The sequence below is a fragment of the Vidua chalybeata genome, chromosome 31 (genome assembly GCF_026979565.1).
Source record: "Vidua chalybeata isolate OUT-0048 chromosome 31, bVidCha1 merged haplotype, whole genome shotgun sequence".
Taxonomy (NCBI): Eukaryota; Metazoa; Chordata; class Aves; order Passeriformes; family Viduidae; genus Vidua; species Vidua chalybeata.
The window spans coordinates 177,456-190,209 of NC_071560.1; the positions used below are offsets into that span (position 1 = coordinate 177,456).

The following is a 12,754-nucleotide window of genomic DNA, read 5'->3' on the forward strand; positions in this document are numbered from 1 at the left end:
TACACTTTAAAATTTTTAAAAAAACAAGTGATTGGCGTTTTTCATTAAGATGATTTGAAAGAAAAAACAAAAAAAGCAGCAGGTTGTGGGGGGGCCACATGTGAGGCTGCTGAAGGCTGCTATGGGAGAGAAGCTGCATTCCAGGCAGCCAGCAGAGGAGCTTTAGAAATGCAAATTAACACTGCTGGGGCAAAGTGGGGACAATGTACCCGGCTCTTCTTGCCTGGGGCAGGAATTGGGCTGATTCCCTCTGCCCCTCAACCCAAGCTCTGCCTGCTTGCACAGATGCAATTGGCACAGCTGAAGGCAGAGCCCATGGTCAGGATCTCTGACTCTGCAACAGAAATGGGTGAAGCTGCAAAGGAAAACAGCAAATGGAGAATGTTGTCAAAACTTCACTAAAATACGGGGGGATCATCCCTCTGCCCACTCCAACATGTGCTGTCACTGTCTATGCTATACAGGGAGCATCAGAGCACTCGGGTTTTTGCTCTAACAAGTTCAGGGAAATCAGTCGAAATTCAAGTATTTGATGATGTAATCAGAAAAAAGCGGTCAATTGATGCAGCCCCGGCTGGAGGGAGCGCCCAAAAATGGGGAAAAAGATGAGCGGCCACCAGAACAAACCCTACAACCAAAGAGGACCCGGGAAAAACAAAACCGAGTCAATGAGTGAATCTGCCTGGAGACAGGGCCGGGGACTTGTAGATAAAGAAGTAACGGGAGAAACCATCAGCTCCAATAAATGTTACAAATTGACCCAGACTGCTGCTCAAAGTCCCGCTAAATTCCTCAACTTCCAGAAGAACAAGGACTTCACAGAGCCACGAATATCGGCTGTTATACACAAGGAGGGTGCACATTAACGAGGACAGGCAGCAGGCGCATCGGCAAGTCGGAACCTCCCGAGTCCCTCAGACAGCGGGCAAAGGCAGAGGGAGATGCGGCCGGGAAAATGAGCATAAAAAGGAGGCTGCGTACTACAACAAGGGCAGAGAGCGCATGGCAAATGCCCCACGGCCTCTCCCTCTGCCCAGCAATAAAGTCACTTTGACAGGACTCCTCGGTCTCCTCTGGGCACAGAAGCCTCCGGCGACGTGAATTTCCCCGCACGCTCCCGGCGACGGGGCAGCCACCTCTGTCCTAGCCACAGCAAGCGGGACGAGGCAGCGCTGCTCCGGCAGCGGCTCCTGCCCAGGCAGCGGCGGGAAGGAGAGCGCGGGCAGCCGCTCCCGCAGCGCCCTCGGCCCAGGGCCACCACGGGCCGGACACGGCACAAGCAAGCCGCCGCAGCCCCCTGCCGCCCCCTCCGCCCGCAGCGAGCCCCGAGCCCCCGCAGAACCCAGCGCGGCTCCCACCTGCGCCGGGGCCGCCTCCCAGCTCCGCCAATGCCGCCTCCCCGGCCTCCGGCCGCTGCCGCCGCTCCCGGGCCCGCACAGACGCTCCGCCAATGGCGCCGCTGCCCAGCCAGGGCCGCCCTCAGGCCGCCAGCGGGGCCGTGCTTCGCCCCGCTCTCACCAATCAGCGCGCCACAACCACGACTGACGGCACAGCCGGCCAATCGCAGCGAGGGGCGGGCTCTGCACACGGCACCGCCTCGCCCCGCGCTCTCAGGGCCCCCCGGGTTGTGCGAGGGCAAAGCCGCAGCTGAGGAACAGCCCTGGAACGGGCCCGGGCCCGGGCCGGCATCCAGCGCAAACACAAACAAACTTCTCCGCACCTCCCGACACGGCTTTCCCGGCCCTGCGCCTTCGCTGCCTCCGCCTCTGCGGCAAGCCCACGAGCCCCACTTCTCCTGCGCCTAATTAGCAGCATCAGTGCAGCGCTTGGATTTCCCCCAAAAAGGGAAAACCGCCCAAAGCCCTGGGGGTGAGTGGGGCAGGGCAGAGATTTCGGGCAGAAAACTCCAAAAGCTCCGAGCAGGAGAATGAGAAGTCAAGGAAGAGCCTTGGATGCAGCTTTCCCCCAGGCCTCCCTCCTTCCAGCTGCACCTCCTCCCCCGGCAGGGCAGGAGACAGGGAATGGGGCCATGCTCAGTTCATCCCCCGTGCCTTCTCCCTCTGCTCAGGGACAGGAGTCGTTCCCCTGCTGCACCCTGCGCTCTCTCCCACCGGAGACTTGTCCAGGAACTTCTCCGAGCGGAGTCCATCCCCTGGGGCACAGCCCCCCTCCAAGTGCTGCAGCGTGGGTCACTGTGCCACGGGCTCAGTCCTTCCAGGACAGGCTGCTCCAGCGGGGGCCCCTCTGCCCACGGGCTCACAGCCTCCTCTCAGGCATCCCCGTGCTCCAGCCTGGCTCCTCCAGGGGCTGCAGGGGGATCTCTGCATCCCCACGCATCTGCAGGGGGATCTCTGCAGCCCCATTGTTATAAATGAATCAGCCAATTTCATAATTAGAGCAATTTATTAAATCAAATCCAAGTAAAAATTGGAAAAGCCACAATCAAAACAGCGCCGAGCCAGGCGATCGGAGCTGGGTTCAGGCTCTGCAGCTCCGTGCCCCTGGCAGGTCACAAGGTGCTGATTCCGCAGGGGTTTTTTGTGTTGTTTTCAGACCTAGCAGGATTCCTGGGGGTCTTCCTGTTCCCTCTCCTCAGTCTTGCCCCTTTCTACATATTAATGCATGTTCTTTTCTTGTGCAGAGGTTTTCCCTGGAATACTCTGATTGCTGAAATCCCGCTAGATGGTAATCCTCTCGAATATCTTGTTCTGGTGAGGAATATTCATCTTAAGGGTTCAATGCTTATCTTCTAGACGGAATAATCCTTCAGAATAACCATCCTTTGAGACAGGAATTCATCTTGTGTATATTGTTCTTTCACTTGATTCCTTTTATAAAGACACTGTATTTTTTTTAGTCCTGAGCACGAATTTATTTTAAATCATATATTACACCCATGGATCTGCAGGGGGATCTCTGCATCCCCATGGATCTGCAGGGGAATCTCTGCATCCCCACGGATCTGTGCATCCAGCACCGCCGTCTTTGGAGGCGCCAGGAATAGGCTGAGCTCTGCCTGAAGCTCTTCTCACCTTCCCCACACCCTTCCCGGCACAGGGAGGGTTTTAGCTCCTCACAGCTCCCCGGGCTGGGTTTGCAGTGGAGGCATCACTAAGGGAAGCCCTGTGAATGCCACGAGTGAGGGAGGAGAGTGAGGGAAGAGCTTCGTGCGCTGCTTCAGCTCCATCCCCCATGGGAGGCTCCGGGCTGGATGATCCCCAGGGATCCCCGTTGGGCAGAGCCCTGGTGCCCCCATATGGGGAATAAAACAGAGAGTAAAACAATGGAGCCGGTAAAGGGGCCCGATATCTGAGGCCTGACTGAGCAGAAACTGTGGGAGACACAGACACAGTTTAAGTCTCCCTGGGCAAGAAGTGACCAAGCATCCTGTTGTGAGACTCTGTGATAAGATAATGTTCCCAGGTGACGGGATGTCATGAAGAATGTGTAACCAATGGGAAATTGTTAGCAAACATCGAGCCCTATAAGCACCACACAAGTAAAACCCTGTATAAACACCTGGTACGCTCAATAAAATTGGCTTCTGATCTGAGCTCGGCTGTCCCCGTCTCTCCATCGTGGATAACCCCTGTTGTGGGAGATCCCCGTTGGGTGGGGGGAAGGTGTTGGAGGGAGTTCTTTCCCTTCTCCTTGTGCTGCTGTGGTTTGGTTGGTGATAAATCCCCTCCGTGTGCCCGGGCTGGGTCTGTTGTCCCCGTGCCGGTGCTCGGGGCGGGATCTCTCCCGTTGCTTGTCTGCAGTCCCGGGCCTCTCCTCAGCCAATGAGAGAATGCGATGGACAAGAGCCAGCCAATCCGAGAGAGCGGGGCTGATGACTCACCAGTTGCCGGGCAGACCCGCAGCAGGCAGTGTTCCCCACCTGGACCCCACCCTCCGTGCCCAGTCCCGGCCCCGCCATGGGGTCCCCCCAAGTCCCTCCCCACTGCCCCCCATAACCTGGACTGGGTTTAACTGGGAAGCTTTACTGGGAAGACTGGGAGCAGGCGGGCAGGGACAGAGTAACAGCAGGGCTGGGGAGACACACGACCCCCTCAATGCTTGAGGTGGGGTCGGGGACACTGAATGTGGTGACCCTGGGGCAGGGTCAGTGCTCAGCAGCGGGGGCTGCCTGGGGACCCCCCCAGTCCCCCAATCACAGCCGGGTCTCCTGCAAGGCACTGAGGGGAGGCTCATTCACCCCCCTGCCCCCACCAGCGTCACCACACGCCTTCCCAAAGTGTCCCCAGGTGCTCCCAAAGTGTCCTCAGAATGTCCCCGAGTCTCTGCAGAGGTGACCCCGGCCCCATGGTGGCCCAGTGGTGATGTTGCTCTGTCCACAGCAGCCTCGAGATGTCCTCGGTGGCTCTTTCGCTCTGCTCAGCCACCGCGTGGCCACCGTGGCCAGGAGAGGGACAGAAGAAGAGGGTGTTGATGTCCCTAAGTGTCCCCAGGACGTGACGCTTGGCCCGGTGGGCACTGGGCTCCCACAGCTGCTCGGCCTCGGCCACCGTGACCACCAAGGCTGAACGGAAATCAGGGGACACCTGCGTTGTCCCCTCCAGGGCTAACTCGATGTCCCCAAGGTGGCGCAGCAGCTTCCGGGGAATCGCGGTGGCTTCGTCACATGTGGTCACCAAGTCCCCCAGCAGCCCCAGGTACAGCTCCAGCCACTGCTCCCTCCTGATGGCCGCATCCGCCGGCTCTTCCCTCCTGGTGGCCGCATCCCTGCAGGTGTCACGAAGCTTGGTGGTCTCCTTGGCCACCCAGGCCCAGCTGTCCACAAGCCTGTCCAGCACACGCTGCCAGGCACTGTCCAGGGCTCTCACACAGGCCCAGGTGGTCCCTGGGGTGTCCCCGAGGTTGGCCAGGGTCCAGCCCAGGGAGGGGTCAGGGCGGTGGCCCAGGGAGGGGACACGGTAGTAGTGCAGGGCATCCTGGAGTTGAAAGATCAAGGTCCCCACTGAATAGCGGTAAAAAATCAAGAACCCACAATTCTAATAAAGATGTGTAGGGACGGTATGTTAATTACAGCGCTGGGCGCACGTAGGGACTGTTTCCTTTCAAAGGACATGCGTGCTCCTGAGGACTCCCGATCCTTGTTTATTACCCCTTACTAATTTACATATTCATAGAATTTCACAATGGGTTCATGTATTCATTCTGCTGATTTCACGTTACACTCACAGCTAGTTACACTTGTACCTAGTTTTTTGTCAGAAAGTACAGAAAGAACTCCTGGGTCACTCTGCGCTGTCTGTTTCAAGCTCCCAGGAGTCTTTCTTATCTCTTATCTCTTTAGCTTGGAAATTTGCATGCTTTCTCCTCTGCTGGAGCAGTTTTGCTAGTGCTGCAGTTACCAGACTAAACAGCATGTTTTACTTATGTTAGCAAGCTCAGAGCAGCACATTTCATCTAAATCCAAATGGATTTCGACCCTGTTAAATTTTCACCCTGTCTCATTCCCCCCTTTCCATAAGATGAGAAGTAAATTCTTTCACTTAATGCAAATCCTTATGTTAATAAGTGTCCCTTAATGCTTTACTATGTACATTTGACCTACTAGGCACATTTGCAATAGCACAAGGAGTTCCCAGGCGTGCACAATCTTTACTAGGATATACAAGCCCAGTTTTCTGATCAGTGACAGGATGAATCTCAAAGTGGCAGATACTTTGTTCAGCGTCAAGACACACATCTTCAGCATTAATAGTATTGCTTTCACAAATGCATCCTTGTTGTTCCCCAGTAGCACAACATTCTAAGTTTACTGTTTGCCACTTTTCATTCACCTTTTGTGCCCACACCCTATGTTCTGGGGGATAGAGCACCATTTTTCATGATTTAATCCTAGGGCGATGATGGAGTGGATAACATAAACAGTGGCATTACTTACAGTAAGTACAAAGGCAGTGGCCACATTAGAAGCAGGATCATAGGTCACAGATGCTTCTGAGATTTCATTATATAATCTGAAAATTTACCCTAGTCCATCAGGATTCAGAATCAATGGCATTATCCCAGACAATCCTTCGAATTTCAGCTGGAAAATTGCTTTCGCCCTCTCCCGTATGATCAAAGCTGCTGTTGCCTGCATCCAAAACTGTGCTTGTATAAAACTGAAAGCTAAAGACACGTTATCTTGAACCATACCAGGCGCTCCTACTATGAACTTGTGATCTTGGACTCTGGCCTTTTAGGGATAACTGTAGGGCTTGTTCTAAGTTTGCCAGTCCACCTGCTGCAGTGGCCAGCTTTCTCATAGATCCAGGGTACTGATTAGAACCTGGGACCAAGGCCATTCAGTATTTTTTTTTTGATAGAGGCATTCTAGGACTTCAGTTACAATTATACACAAAGCAGTTCCATAAATAAAATTACAAACTACCCCCCACAATACACTCGTTTTGCCCAAATAAGTTTCAGTCTCAGTTCATTGTCTCTTGGTGTCAATTTCCAAGGGGCTTCTGGGGCCTGCTTCATTTGAGTGTGGTGGATCCAGGCATTCTGCTACTTAATCTTGATAGTGGTGGGGGTGGTGAGAAGCATCTGGAATGGTCCTTCCCACTGTGGTTCCAAAGTCTTTTCTGTAAGAGACTTAACGTATACTTAATTCCCAGGCTGTATGTTATGTAGCTCGCTGCTTGGAGTTCCAGCCCCATGTCTTTTCATTTTCTTTGACCTGTCTACTTAAAGTCACCATATAGGTCTCTTGCACTATTCTGGAAATAAAATGTGATCCTCTGTCTGGGAATATTGTGATTGGAACTCTGAAAGCGGTATTATTTACTCTGGTCACCTTGACAGTTCTGGTGGGGAATGCTTCTGGCCATCCTGAAAGTGTATTTGTCAATACTCATAAATACTGACACCCCCCTTTGCATGGGGGTTTTGAAAAGCCAATTTACCACAGTTGTCCGGGTCCTTGGCCTCTCCCAATCTGACCAAGTTTTGTCTGGGGGTATTCTTGGGGTTAGTCTGGAGGCAAGGATCACACTGTCAGTTCAGCTGAGTGATAGTGGCATATAAATTCCTGACAATGATCCTTTCGATCAGATATGTGTTCTAAAAAGTCTGTGGAAGCTACCACTTAAAAGTCAACACTTCATTTCGATGCACACTGTAATACTGGCATGTCACAGTGCGCTGTCGCGGCGTGCTGGGCAGCGACAGCAGGGGCGCGACCTTCCCCCCGAGAGCTCTGCTATTCCCAGTTATCGCTTGGTCTGGCGCAGGAACAGATAATGACGACACGGGACTTGGGGTAAAACTGGATGGATTTATTAGGTCCACGACCTGGGACCCCAAGACAAAAGTTAGGGGGTCTGCAGAGGTTTTTATAGGGGGAGTGGTATAGGGCAACCAACCAATGAGGGCATGGCAGGGGAGGAATCTAGGGCAGGACTAACATTCTATAAAACTATCAGGGAGAACAGGGGAGGGGGATAATGCAAAGCAACAAATGGGGTATCAAATACTACAAGATAGATATCCTGGCTTGTAAGATAAGCATATATTCTATTTGCCATCTGTCCGAGGTGGGGCAGGTATCTTCTGTTAAGTCGGGCAATTTTCTTATCTCTTCCAAGAACTATGTCTTCCCCGGGGAGATATCTTCTGTTAATGTGCCATTGAATGGCTCACTGCATGACTGATAAAGTTTCATCATCCCATTGTAAGATGCTCCACCCAGAGGGAGGAGCCAAGCATCCCTACCTACATAAAATCAGCATTTCTTGAGACAGCAACTCAGCCTCTTCACTGGATTCCCAGAGGAAGACCAGGCCCATCTACTCTATCACCAGACCTTCAGAGAAAACTACACCCTTCTATGGGATCATCGCTTCAGCAGCATTTCATCTGCCTCTCCAGGAGCAAGAAGAGCAGCCACCATTTAACTGGACTATCCCCAACACCCTGACTCCTCAGGATGTCAGGTTTCTGACTCTGAGTAGTTTTCTTTATACTAATTACAATTGTTTTAAATTTAGTTTTTTTCCTAATAAAGAGCTGTTATTCCCATTCCCATATCTTTGCCTGAGAGCCTTTTTATTTTGAAATTGTGGTAATTTGGAGGGAGGGGGTTTACTTTTTCCATTTCACGGGAGGCCTTTCCCTTCCTTCACAAACTCGTCTTTTCAAATGAAGACAGATTTTGGCGCCCATTGTGGTACTCGAGGGCATTGAGAGGAAAAAAGGATTAACAGTTCTTAAGTAATCTAATTTTTTTGTATTTGCTGATATAGAAACATCTTTACGTGTCACCATGTGGTCTAGTTTACCCTGGTTTGGGTGGCACGTGGTCATGGCTATATTTCTCCCATTTGTAGGCCCTTATCTAGACATGGGTCCTATAACTAAGGCTGCTGTGGCTGTTATCCAGTTTGGCTTATGGTTTAATAAGGTGAGGAATTCATGGAGCTTTAACTTCCTCTGCAAGGCAAGTACATGGATTCAGAGCTATCACACACTAACTGTATGTTTTTGGGGTTACTTTAATAATGGTACCTACTGTGAGGAAATGACACCGGGGGAAAATTTCTCCCAACCTTTTAACCATCTTTTTGGGTCTGCTCCACCAGTTTTTGAAGGGTTAAGATGCACTCTAATTGCTAATGACATCATACAAGGAGTGGTGTTGCAGTATCGGACGGATCGAGATGCTGTAATCCCCATCCACAGAATGATTCGTGAGCTGGAGAGCTAAAGGGTGGTCAACAAAACCCACTCACCCTTCAACAGCCCCATCTGGCCTGTGTACAAATCTGACAGAGAATGGAGACTGACTGTAGATTATCGTGGCTTAAATAAAGTGACTCCACCACTGAGCGCTGCTGTACTGGATATACTGGAACTCCAGTACGAGCTGGAGTCCAAGACAGCCAAGTGGTATGCCACTATTGACACTGCTAATGCATTTTTCTCCATTCCTCTGGCAGCAGAATGCAGGCCTCAGTTTACTTTCACCTAGAGGTACACCTAAAACCGACTGCACCAAGGGTGGAAACACAGCCCCACCATCTGCCATGGACTGATCCAGACTGCACTAGAAAAAAGGTGAGGCTCCAGAACACCTACAATACATCGATGATATCATTGTGTGGGGGAGCACAGCGGCAGAAGTGTTTGAAAGAGGTGAGAAGATCATCCAGATACTGCTAGAAGCTGGCTTTGCCATCAAGAAGAGCAAAGTCAAGGGACCTGCCCGAGAAATCCAGTTCCTAAGAGTGAAATGGCAAGATGGATGGCACCAGATTCCCACTGAAGTCATCAACAAGATCACAGCAATGTCTCCACCAACCAGCAAAAAGGAAACACAAGCTTTCCTAGGTGCCATAGGTTTTTGGTGAATGCACATTCCCGAGTATAGCCAGATTGTGAGCCCTCTGTACCTGGTTACCCGCAAGAAAAACGATTTCCACTGGAGCCCTGAGCAGCAACAAGCCTTCACCCAGATCAAGCAGGAGATCGCTCATGCTGTAGCCCTTGGCCCAGTCAGGACGGGACCAGAAGTCAAGAATGTGCTCTACTCTGCAGCTGGGAACAATGCTTTGTCCTGGAGCCTTTGGCAGAAGGTGCCTGGTGAGACTCGGGGCCGACCATTGAGATTCTAGAACCGAAGTTACAGAAGGTCCAAAGCCAACTACACCCCCACAGAAAAGGAAATCTTGGCCGCCTACGAAAGAGTTCAAGCCACCTCGGAGGTGATTGGCACGGAAGCACAACTCCTCCTGGCACCCCGACTCCCAGTGCTGAGGCGGATGTTCAAAGGAAAGGTTCCTACTACCCACCATGCCACTGATGCCACATAGAGCAAATAGATTACCCTCATCACCCAGGGTGCCTGTATTGGAAACCTGAATTGCCCTGAGATTTTAGAGATCATTACGAACTGGCCGGAAAGTAAAAACTTTAGTCTCACTGAAGATGAGGAGCAGGTACAAGCGACAAGGGCTGAAGAAGCTCCACCATATAACCAGCTGCCAGCAGAGGAAACACGCTACGCTCTTTTCACTGACGGTTCCTGTCTCATCGTAGGGATGAACCAGAAGTGGAAAGCAGCCGTATGGAGCCCCACACGACAAGTTGCACAAGCTACCGAAGGAGAAGGTGGATCGAGCCAACTCACTGAACTCAAGGCCGTTCAGCTGGCCCTGGACATTGCTGAAAGGGAGAAGTGGCCAAAGCTCTACCTTTATACCGATTTGTGGATGATAGCCAATGCTCTGTGAGGCTGGCTGGGAAGGTGGATGCTGGAGTCACCCCCGGATTGGGGTGACCCCAGGTGGTGGTAAAGTCTCTCCTCCAACCCGTGCCTTCAAAGAAAGACTCAGTAGTCTTCAGTCGTCTGGTCTCAAGGCAGTTTACTGCATGTTATCTCAAGGCACACAGACTCCCTGGCATTCTCTCTGACTCCTTCTCCCTCTGTGTCTCTCTCCGTCTCCCCCGCCCAAGGGGCTGGTGCCATCTTTTATATCACACATTATGTATTAAATGTTTATAGTTTTTCTCCAATGCCTAACACCTATATTGAACAGTGACTTTCTACTCTAAAGCAATCTGTGAGTGCCAACATCACCAAGAACATGGGGGATAGGAAGGAGAAAGAAGGAGGACAGGGCATGCCCAAATTCCTCCATCTTAGAACTTCTGACCCCCATGTATAAAACTCAGACCCCTCTGTACAAGGCCTAAAACCCCCCTTTACAGCACTCAAAAATCCTACCTTTTACTTTGTGATTACTTCTATTATAATATCTAAACTTTTGTGATTTCTTGTTCTTCCTGCAAAGTTGGTAAATTGTTCCATGGGTCAAATCCAAAATCACAGGGGTTTCCGGCTGCCTGCCAGGGTCTCAGAGGCTTCTGCCCTGGACCCGGACCATCCAAGAGTGTCTGAGGGACACCTTGGGTTCTGACAGGTGGTGAAATGCCAACTGGCAACGTAGAAGAAAACCAATCTAAGCTGCTGATATATGGAAAAACATTGCCTCTCGGGTGGAGAAACTAACGGTGAAAGTCCATCATGTAGATGCCCATGTCCCCAAAAGTCGGGCTAATGAGGAGCACCGAAACAATGAGCAGGTAGATCAGGCAGCAAAAATAAAGGTGTCAAAGATAGACTTAAATTAGCACCATAAGAGGGAGTTGTTCCTGGCTCAATAGGCTCATAATGCCTCAGGTCATCAGGGCAGAGATGCCACCTACAAGTAGGCATGATACCGAGGGGTAGATCTAACCATGGACAGCATTTCCCTGGTTGTCCATGACTGTGAGACGTGTGCTGCCATCAAACAGGCCAAGCGGGTGAAGCCCCTGTGGTATGGTGGACAGTGGTCCAAGTACAAGTATAGGGAGGCCTGGCAGATTGACTATATCACACTGCCTCAAACACGCCAAGGCAAGCGCTACATGCTGACCATGGTAGAAGCCACCACTGGATGGCTGGAGACCTACCCTGTGCCTCATATCACTGCCCAGAACACCATCTTAGGCCTAGAAAAGCGAGTCCTGTGGAGACATAGCACATCTGAGAGAATTGAGTCTGACAACTGCACCCATTTCAAAAACGGCCTTATCAACACTTGGGCCAGAGAACACGGCATCGAATGGATATATCATATTCCCTATCATGCTCCAGCTGCCAGCAAAGTTGAACAGTGCAACAGACTCCTTACGACTACCCTGAAGGCACTTGGTGGGTGAACATTTAGAAACTGGGAAATGAACCTGGCAAAAGCAACCTGGATGGTCAACACCCAAGGGTCCAATAATCGAGCTGGTCCTGCCCAGTCAGAACTCTTGCACACAGTAGATGGAGATGAAGTCCCTGTGGTACATATGAAAGGTATTTTAAGAAAACCCGTTTAGATTAATCCCACCACAGGCAAAGTCAAACCCATCTGTAGGATTGTTCTTGCTCAAGGACCTGGTTACACTTGGTGGGTAATGCATACAGATGGGGAAACCTGTTGTGTACCACAGGGAAACCTAGTCTTAAGTGAGAACTGGGTGTAAAATTTCATTCTGATGCAGATGGAAATAGAATAAGGGGTGGATAATGTCCTGTCTTGTAAGATAAGCATATATTCTATTTGCCATCTGTCAGAGGTGGGGCAGGTATCTTCTGTTAAGCTGGGCAGTTTTCTTATCTCTTCCAAGAACAATGTCTTCCCCGGGGAGATATCTTCTGTTAATGGGCTATTGAATGGCTCACTGCATGACTGATAAAGTTACATCATCCCATTGTAAGATGCTCCACCCAGAGGGAGGAGCCAAGCATCCCTACCTACATAAAATCAGCATTTCTTGAGACAGCAACTCAGCCTCTTCACTGGATTCCCAGAGGAAGACCAGGCCCATCTACTCTATCACCAGACCTTCAGAGAAAACTACACCCTTCTATGGGATCATCGCTTCAGCAGCATTCCATCTGCCACTCCAGGAGCAGGAGGAGCAGCCACCATTTAACTGGACTATCACCAACACCCTGACTCCTCAGAGTGTCAGGTTTCTGACTCTATCAGTAGTTTTGTTCGTACTAATTACATTTTTTTAATTTAGTTCTTTTCCTAGTAAAGAACTGTTATTCCCATTCCCATATCTTTGCCTGAGAGCCTTTTTATTTTGAAATTGTGGTAATTTGGAGGGAGGGGGTTTACCTTTTCCATTTCACGGGAGCCCCTTGCCTTCCTTCACAGACTCCTGTCTTTTCAAATGAAGACAATAAATTTTTTGCAATATATAAATTTTGCAA

General features: G+C 50.8%; 2 protein-coding genes across 2 annotated transcripts in view; both read right to left on the reverse strand.

Moving 5' to 3' along the window:
* The window catches only part of LOC128801753 (zinc finger protein 239-like), a 45,846-nt gene extending 44,235 nt beyond the window's left edge, over nt 1–1,611 (reverse strand). Inside the window, exon 1 of the mRNA XM_053967860.1 lies at nt 1,359–1,611. The gene's annotated coding sequence lies outside the window, so the exon portion shown is untranslated. The remainder of the gene's footprint in view (nt 1–1,358) is intronic.
* The window catches only part of LOC128801717 (zinc finger protein 850-like), a 102,916-nt gene that overhangs the window by 8,670 nt on the left and 81,492 nt on the right, over nt 1–12,754 (reverse strand). Inside the window, exon 4 of the mRNA XM_053967765.1 lies at nt 9,833–9,841. Coding sequence (XP_053823740.1) covers nt 9,833–9,841 — 9 coding nt within the window. The remainder of the gene's footprint in view (nt 1–9,832; nt 9,842–12,754) is intronic.